Source organism: Branchiostoma lanceolatum, chromosome 3 (genome assembly GCF_035083965.1).
Source record: "Branchiostoma lanceolatum isolate klBraLanc5 chromosome 3, klBraLanc5.hap2, whole genome shotgun sequence".
NCBI classification, from domain to species: domain Eukaryota; kingdom Metazoa; phylum Chordata; class Leptocardii; order Amphioxiformes; family Branchiostomatidae; genus Branchiostoma; species Branchiostoma lanceolatum.
The window spans coordinates 15666267-15675409 of NC_089724.1; the positions used below are offsets into that span (position 1 = coordinate 15666267).

Consider the following 9143-nt stretch of genomic DNA (forward strand, 5'->3'; position numbering starts at 1 on the left):
TCTTGTCTCTTCTTGTGTACTTTGTATGTACTATAGTTGCCTCTTCCACGAATTGTAAAATTTCAACGTTCACCTTTAACATCTACTGCGACATACCAAATAAAACACCGCACAAAATCGGAAAAAGTCCTCTTAGCATAAAGTTCTAGTTATAGCATGTACGAAAACGTTCATTTAAAAGATCAACTGTCATTGAAAAATTTGATGAACGTCATTTCGTGAAGAAACAGAGAACACACTTCGATGTGCCTGATTAGTCTGTCGGGTCGGAAGGAGAGAAGTATAAGTTACATGCCATCACAGACCGAGCTCACTCGCTCCTGCGTCATGGCAGTAAGCGCTAGTGTTCGACTACTCGTCCTACACGCCGTTGTTTCGCTCGCTCTTTCTGGCATGATTACCCAGGACAATGACACATCTGCAACGCAGTGCCTTGCCCTCGGAAATGCTCGGAACTCTTCGGAAGAGGTATTCGAGCAGAGGTGAGTTTGTCTACGTGTGCCAGGGTACAAGTCGAAAATTCCATCAGTGAATGGCAGCCGTAGAGGATTCTGATTATTGTGTTATGGTGTAATGTATTGTGCTTTTATCACAACTTTTTTGTCTGTCATTCTTTTTTTACTTTATGGCGTGGTCACATTTGTCGTGCGAAATCGTACGGTTTTCATGTTGTAAAATAGCTGTTACACCGCCGACGAGGATCTATGTATAAGACATCCTTTCCTGTAACAAGCCGAATTTTTTATTTCACTAAGATGCACACGGCTATTCCAAGACCGGGCCTTTACAAAAAGCGCATTCAAAAAACCCTTTGCACATTATCGAGTGTCCATTATTACTGACCACTAGTTTGATCATTCCTGCAGCGCCTGCCGTTACCAGTTTTCCCAGTCCGATGCCAGGTTCCTACCAACACACGGGCGAGTCTCCGAGATACATCTGGATTTGGCTCAAGAACTGGCAGAAGTCTTGAAATTTAAAGACATGCTAAACAACGTCCATTCTTTGATGCTCAAGAGGCAATACAAAAAGGAAGGTATGTCAACTTTAAGATCTACTAACGCCTGCATAGATTGTGAGTTGTGTCTGCTCCAATGTCTGTTGTTCTGACATGTGTTGTGAGAGATGAGGTTTACCCGTAAATATCATGTCTTATCTGTACATCTATATGACCACAGACATAGAGACCATATCTACTTCTACAATACAAATTGACGTCGACAGTTCTCCGAAACATATAATATGAAGGACATTTCAAAAGTTCAATGCAATGATGTTAAAACGTGTCCAGACAAAGCACTCTTTCAGCTCAGGAGAAAGACTGGAGGTCATAAAGTCAAAAATCATTTTGATTTCGCCATCCATATGGGAAAACACTATCGTTTGAGAGCAAGGCGTTTCAAGTTACGAATGATTTATAATCCTATTCATTTCATCAAGAACATTCTCAATATAGAAATTGATTTCAGAAAATGATATTATGTTGCAAGTTATTCCAATATCTAAGTGATGATTACAATGTATCAGATGAGACTTTAAAGGTACTAAGATAAATGTGGCCTATCGATGATTAAAATCATGACTTTCAACCAGATTGTTTTGATGAAGCTTTCATAGGTTCACAACATGTTTAAGCATTGTCATGGTCCCATGGCGTTCCACGAACTTTTACTGGAAAGCCAACTTTTTATTATAAGTGTTTACGTCTAGAGAAGCGAAACTTTGCAGACCAATTTTGGCTGGATCCCTTGGGGCTGACTTTTTGCAAAGTCTCGGGAGGTAGACTCACCCACCCAGTCCAGACAGGATATTAGATTACATGTAAATGTACATGCATCTCGGTTGCCAAGAGCCTTATTAGCATCTTGCGTAAGCTTCTCTGGCCACATTACTATAGACAGGGTTTGAAGGATATCCTGGAAAGGAAATGCTTTGTTTTCCTCATCGCTGCCAACACATTTTCATGCGAATTTCCCAAATCTGCCTTTCCTCCCAGATAGATCATTCATCTGAAGTACAGCGAGTAGGTACCCATCTGAGAAATGAGGCTGATGTATTGCCCTTAACGTGCTTCAAGCACCTCCTCGACCACTCGACCCCCATTTACGTCCCTTCCGAACGATGAATGTAACTCCAAGCAGGATGCCCTTCCCCGGATTCGAACCAAGGTTTAGTTTCTGGTTACCAACTAATTGGAATCAGGAGCTCAACTGTGAGGCTCCTATATAGCTACCAATTGAGCTACTTGGACATCCTAATATCTTTAACAACGGTATATTGTTCAATTTCAGAAGAACAGAATTACCTAATCTGTACTTTCAGAATGAACGTCAACCCTCGTAGTTTCACCGGATACTCTAAGACCACAAAATAAAGTCAACTCCATGAATTTACTAGATAATGCAGAATCAGTAATCCCCAAGGTATGCACACTTCAATTATCCAGACGTGGCGGAATGATTAGAGTTGACGTTGACAAAATACTTTACTCACGACCCATACGTCATCACTCTGATTTAGTTTTTTTCCATTTTTAAACAACAGATTGGGTTGCGTACGTGCACGAATACTTCTCAGACAAACAAATGGCGAGCAACCTAACGGAGGCCTACGGCTCGTACCCCGTGGTGAAGCTTCTCCTGCACAACGAGTTCTTCTGGCCGTGGGTGTGCAGGTACTGGGCGGACCACCGGGAGGGGACGCCGGGGGGCCTACAGCGTACAACCCTACCGGAGACTCTGGCCCACATTGTCGCGTACTACGTGCAAACCGTGAGCGAGAGGTTCAAAGATGGCCAGTCAAACAACATTGACACTTGCGAGGAGCACCAGCCGTGCATGATTTTCGCGTCGCTGCGACAGGCGCTCGAGAAGCTCCCAGGGATCGACACCATCGCCGAGATCAACGTCACGTCTCTTCCTGACCTTAGACTTGATCAGACGACGTTGTCTGCTGCTGACGCGGCGGCCTTAGCCGAGCTGTTTCCCTACATGCGACGTCTGAAGAAACTACGGCTCACCTACTGCATGTCGTCATCTGCAGCTTCTGGAAAGGTCATCGACCGACTGGACAACTTAGAAAGCCTCGAGGAGCTGAATCTTCAGGGCAACCTCATCGGGGACACGGGCATCGGAAAGCTGATGGACAAACTTTCTTTCCTCAAGGACTTGAAGAAGCTACAACTGAAACGCGTGTCTATCACGCCTGTCGGGGGAGCTGTGATAGCCCAGAAGATAGGCCTGTTAACCGGACTGAACCGGCTTTATCTGAGCTGCAATGAGCTGGCCGCAAGCTTGTCTCCCTTGGGTCGAGCGTTCGCTCGGATGCCGAACACGGTGACCTTCCTATCCCCCGTGACGTGTTCAAATGGTACACTTCCTGCTGTTGAGCGCCAGATGAGAGAAATGATTCACGAGCTGCGGGCAACTGTTATGCCAGTAAAGGAGGACAGTTTTGAGATGTATGACGGCGCAAAGTCAAAAAGATCGCAGGGTAGAAAGTGGAAATTGGTGACGGATATGCTGAGCTCTGATGTTTATCGCTCGGGTGTGTGGATAACTTTTAAGAATGAGGCTGAAATGCTGGTGTGGATTAAGACAGAGCAGTGTACCTTCATGCTCTGGGGCTAGTTCCGAAATAGTATACAAACGAAATGTAGAGGAAGTTGATTCTGGATTCCCCCCCCCCCCCCCCCAAAAGCGTTTGCACATGTCATAGAAATGTCTAGAACCGTATAGATGTGGACGCGTGGTGGCTTAATAGTCCAATTCTTGCTCACATGCGTGCATGGTATGTTATGTGCATTCATTCTCCTCACCCAATTTACCCAATGGCATTTGAGTGTCATTGGCAAGATGTGTTGTTTTTAGGTTTGACATGAGACGGTTTACCGACTTCAAAATATGTATCCGTAAGTTGTTGACAAGACTAAATCAAACCGTATTATTTTCGATGTGTATTGCTGTATTCAATAGCTGATAGATTCTTGAATTATAGTGATTTGGTGTATCGTCAGTATTATAGGAAGCACTTTTGAGTTTCTCTCATTGAGATAAAATAAAGTGGCAAACCTTTGTAATCTAAGCAAGTTTGCAGTTATTTCATATCTAAAGTGAGTCTGCTAGCATACGAGAAGATGGAAGGTAGGAAAAATAAATCGAAATAAAACACACAAATCAACACACAAACAAACAAACAAACAAACAAACCCAGCCTAAATAAGAAGGACCTTTCATTGAGTGATCTACAGAGTAAAAACAACAATGAGTACCAAGATTGTTAAAACAAAACAAAAACTTTATTTCGAACAACATAACTTAACAAATTGTTTTTCAATTCGAATTCAAGACTCAGTTGGAACATTAAATGTCATCATACCTCCTCAGTCATGCCATCTCTGGGAACGAGTTCCCTCCAGCATGATTTTCATGGGCACGAATCATGATCTCGTTCCCAGGAAGGTCATGGAAAATTAACACACTGTTATCGTTTCTGTACAGGACATATTCAAACGTAGATGTTTTTAGAATGCATTCAAACCAGTGACTTGTGCTCAACACCTCAAATCCGCTAAACTGTACTGATATATTGTGGTTATGACTTGGCAGTTTGCCAATTAGTCTTGCATATAAAGTGAAAAGCATCCTTACATACATCCTCCTACGCAAAGTGTCGCCCGCGGATTGTACAACATCATCATCATAATAATAGTAACTGTACAATATGCTACCTTGGAGAGTCTAAGGGTTTTCACATTTGTGGGCGTAGCCTCTAACTAGCTATCAGACAATCAGAGAATCGGCTTCACCTTAAAAACATTTAGGCCGTTCTCTGATTGGGTGACAGCTGTATAAAGGCCACCATCACAAGTGACCTCCGCCCCGTTTAGAAAAGTCTGCCCAAGGTATGCTGTATGGGTTGCGGGTGAGGCTCTGTCTGGAAGAATGCGTGTGAAAATGTAACTGCTTTTTTTTTTCTGGTGAGAATTTCGTGCATTTCTTTTCTTCCTACCCCGACCTCCAAACATTTCATGTAAGAGGTTTCCAAAACCCTACTTCATACTATGATATCATATGATAACAATAGCTGTCGTTTCGGAGGAGTTTCATGTGCATGTTAAGCGGTACGTGGTAGAATATCAGCACACACTGCAAGAGCGAGAATGGACACAAGCCCGAGGGACGCCACGATTTCCTCGGTACCACTGTCGCTACCCTCGGTAAGGGCCCGAGGGTCGTTGTGGCCCGTCAGGACGTGAACGTTGCACCTGTCGTCCGTACAGCACAGTTTGCACACCTGGAAAATAAAAGATTGCGGCAGCTGCTTACACCCCTGCATATAGAGTGTTTTTACGTGACGTCATCACCGTGGCCGCCGCCATGTTGGTGTCCCTATTTCTGCGAGACATAGCTCAAGAGTATCGGGCATGTTCTGACTCTCACAAATAACCACTACCAATCGTCTGCTATTCAAATAAAAAAATTGAATACCAGAAGATTTTTAAAAACTTAAAAGTCGTACGTCGCCTTACGATTTTGATATGTCGTAGAGCAGGCTATGACAGGACTAACCGCCGATAGGAATATAAACCAGCTTCTTACGTTAGATTCTAATTGAATGAATGAAATACCTTTATTGTACGTTTCTGCTCTTACAAGCTAAGTACAGGTCATGGTGATAAAGCAATGAAATAATTACAGTGATGTTAAAAACGTGGCATTCTACTATACATCTAAAGACTAATCCTGTTTGTTTGTTTAGTTCCATGTGCGACACATGTACGACTATCCCAAGAATGTCCTCGAGCTCAGTTTTTGACCGTACTACGATCGTACGACGTCACACGACGACCGTATGACAAAAGACCGGGCCCTATCGCTTACTTTTTCTTGTCCATGGGCTGTCATGCAGATCTCGTACTGCCAGTAGTCGGAGCACGAAGGCTGGCAGCTCCGCTTGTACGACACGTTGGACCCCTCGCCGATTCGTTCAACCTGAAGGGAAAATGCAAAATCCTTTTGACGCCCTGATGAAGATAACTTAACTGGTTGTAGTATGCAAGTACAGGACGCTCAAAATGTGTTGTGATAGATAGAACCTTACATTAATATCATATTTCGATGAAAACGTTAGAATATGGAGATGTTGTTCTGAGAATGGTGCAAATCAATTACCGTACGTTTTAAAAACTTACCCAGCATGCTTCGTCCTCTTGGCACTCCATGGCAGACCCACCGAGACCATTTCCCGTCATGCATTGCTGCGCCGTGCCCTCGCACGTGTAACACAGGGTGTTGACTGGGCCTGGAGCGGACATGAATGTGTGAAAATCATTCTCTAACAACTGTCTTTCAATGGATTAGACTCTGTTAGGATGGAAAAGGCAACCCAAAATAAGAGTTCGAAGATCTCACGGCTCCGTGAAATATTTAGAGTTTCTCGAATGTCTTGTCTAATCGTAATTCATCAGTTATGCAGATGACGTTTTGATTGACATTACATGCGTCTATTGATCGCTTCTTGTCACTCCACGGTGATCGTGACTAGCAATTGGAAAAATAACTGCAAAAACACAGCCAAACAGACAGATAAAAGATTCCTGCACGTAAGTTAGTGGCCTTTTCCATCGACACTATGAGCTGGACTATCAAGTCTGATTGACGTCTAGTTCTACCACTTCTGACCTGTAATTCCGACCACTCCGACACGACCGACTCATCTTCCCACTCACTTCCTTTCACACAATCGACGGTGCATTTAGTATATATACTACGAACACACATCAACCTGAACAAACACACACACAGTGAAAACATAGATTATTTACACATGCACAGAGTCAACAAAATATAGATGTTTCCACGTTAGATATAGAAAATCGGGTGTTCTAGGTAACGCTGTTACATTGATGGTTGTCTCCAAAACAACGCAACGTTACTAAGAATTTTTGAAAATGTTACGTAATAGTGGCCACTGCAATACGTTAACACCGATTACACAACACAGAGGGTTCTCTTACCTTCGGTGTACATTGTCGAGTTGTCCGAAGAAGAGGCTGTAGTGGTGATAGTCGGCCGCATGGTGGAGCGTGTGTGGTGCGGCGTTCCCCCTGTTGCACTCCCACCCATTACTGTGGGGACCCCACTAGCAGCGGTCGCTGAAACAACGCAAGATCTAGATCTAAGTCTATATCGCATGAGAACGTTGTAGAACAAAATCTGCGTCTGAAGCGACAAAACGAATAGCGTTCAGATGTTGTGACTCAAAGGGGAGAGGGTGCACTGTATTGTAATATAAATGTTATGGCGTGTGAGATATCGTATACGTAATCTCCTTGTTGACTCTGTAGACACATTCTCTACTTTTAGAATGTGTCATTATTATCATGGACTCCTGCCGATAATTGACTTCCTCAAAGGTACAACATAAGTACCTATTAGGGCTTCCAACCCAGGACTATATATTAGAGTCTGTCAACCACTTAACCATAGCCACAAGGCCACGGATGCCACTAATCCCTCCGATTCTTTCCGATGTTTGAGTCGACGCGTTTACACCAGTACTGAAAACTCACTCATATCCTGTGTGGTGGACACACCACCTGGGCAGGTCAGCACGCCGCTGTCCGGAGGGAAACACTCTGCAGTCGCCGGACACGCCAGAGAGTCGGGCGGACAGAGGCTCCACTCCACCGCGTAGCCTTGTCCGATGGGATTGGAGCTCGGGGAGAAGGTGATGGACATGACCTGGCCATCCTCGGCGCCGATCGCAATCGGGCCCGCCTGGTTCCCACACATGGTCGTGCTGTCGACAACTCCGTTGTTGTCACTGGTTAAGATCTGTAAGTTAAGTTAAGATCTGCATCTTATAGTAGAGCTAAGACTTGGTTCAAACATAACAAAGCACGCGTATCGAACTTTCGACTGTCCTGCCGCTCACGATTCAGCTAGCTCGTGACCGATTGGTAAAGTGCAAGTGATTTAAACTCTGTTGGGTCTGTCACTTATGTGGATTTTGAGACAGATATTCCGTCACTGAATGTAAATTACCCTTGTGATTTTATGAAATAGATAGATTGACTGTATTTGTTGATGATTTTAAAATCATGCCAACATATTTCTTTGAAAACTAAGCATCGACTCTTAAAGTTAAGTCTTAACCCAACGACCCGAGAGCTATCTACCTGTGACAAATGACGACTACAGCACGTCCAGAACACGAGATATCAAAACCGGATGTCCTGCCTCTGTACCAAGGTTAGCAACCAGGGGCCCATAATCTACTCACTTCTTCATTTTGCCAAGATACCAAACATCATAAAAATCCATTTACAACTTGTCGAGTTGTTATGTCCGCACACACACACACACACACTGACACACACATACATACATACACACACACACACACACACGAGAGACAGACAGACAGATACAGACAGATAGACAGACAGACAGACACACACATACACACACACACAAGACAGACAGACAGACAGACACACACACACACACACACACACACACACACACACACACACACACACACACACAAACGGTTACCTGAATGCTCCCTGCGCTGCACGAGACGCCGAAAGGTCCCACGAAGCTGGCGAGAATGACGGGGTATCGTCCGTCCGACTCGGGCGCCGCGCTCAGGGACCACCCGCAGTCCATCCCGGCGATGTAGAAGTCCGGGTAGTTCGGGGTGGACAGATTTCCGGCCTCTGCGATGTTCTCGACACTATTTTGGCACCCTGTAACAAAAAAAAAGCGTATGACAAAAACGTACACGTTGGGTGCATGGGACGGTATACATGCATTACCGTTAACTAGAGTTCTGCGTTTTAATTCCTTCGCCAAATGATGTTAACTGTACAACTGGTAGTTTATGGTTACTCCTTGATTATGCAAATAAGGTCCTCGTTTGCATGAATCATATCTGTTAATGAACTTCTCTACCTATAGCTAGATAACACAAGTTGTCCAAAGTATGAAAGTATCATCTTAGCAGACAGTGTAGCAGTTTGATGACTATAGCATGTTCAGAACAGGAGATGTAAAAATCAGATGTCCTGCTGCAGTACAACTGAAATCCACCAGGGGCCAATAATGTAATTGTTTTACGAACATCTACCAAAATAC

General features: G+C 44.1%; 2 protein-coding genes across 2 annotated transcripts in view; one reads left to right on the forward strand and one right to left on the reverse strand.

The window, feature by feature from the left end:
- Positions 1-112: 112 nt before the first annotated feature.
- On the forward strand, positions 113-4083 carry LOC136430567 (uncharacterized). Its single transcript, XM_066421296.1, has 3 exons — positions 113-482; positions 867-1036; positions 2545-4083. The coding sequence occupies exons 1-3, from the start codon at positions 244-246 to the stop codon at positions 3627-3629; spliced, it is 1494 nt and encodes a 497-aa protein (XP_066277393.1). The 5' UTR covers positions 113-243; the 3' UTR covers positions 3630-4083.
- A 192-nt stretch (positions 4084-4275) lies between these two features.
- The window catches only part of LOC136430566 (uncharacterized), a 9444-nt gene continuing 4576 nt past the window's right edge, over positions 4276-9143 (reverse strand). Inside the window, exons 7-12 of the mRNA XM_066421295.1 lie at positions 8562-8755; positions 7574-7838; positions 7019-7156; positions 6194-6303; positions 5883-5993; positions 4276-5295 (exon numbers count right to left, since the gene is read on the reverse strand). Coding sequence (XP_066277392.1) covers positions 5116-5295; positions 5883-5993; positions 6194-6303; positions 7019-7156; positions 7574-7838; positions 8562-8755 — 998 coding nt within the window. The 3' untranslated portion in view covers positions 4276-5115. The remainder of the gene's footprint in view (positions 5296-5882; positions 5994-6193; positions 6304-7018; positions 7157-7573; positions 7839-8561; positions 8756-9143) is intronic.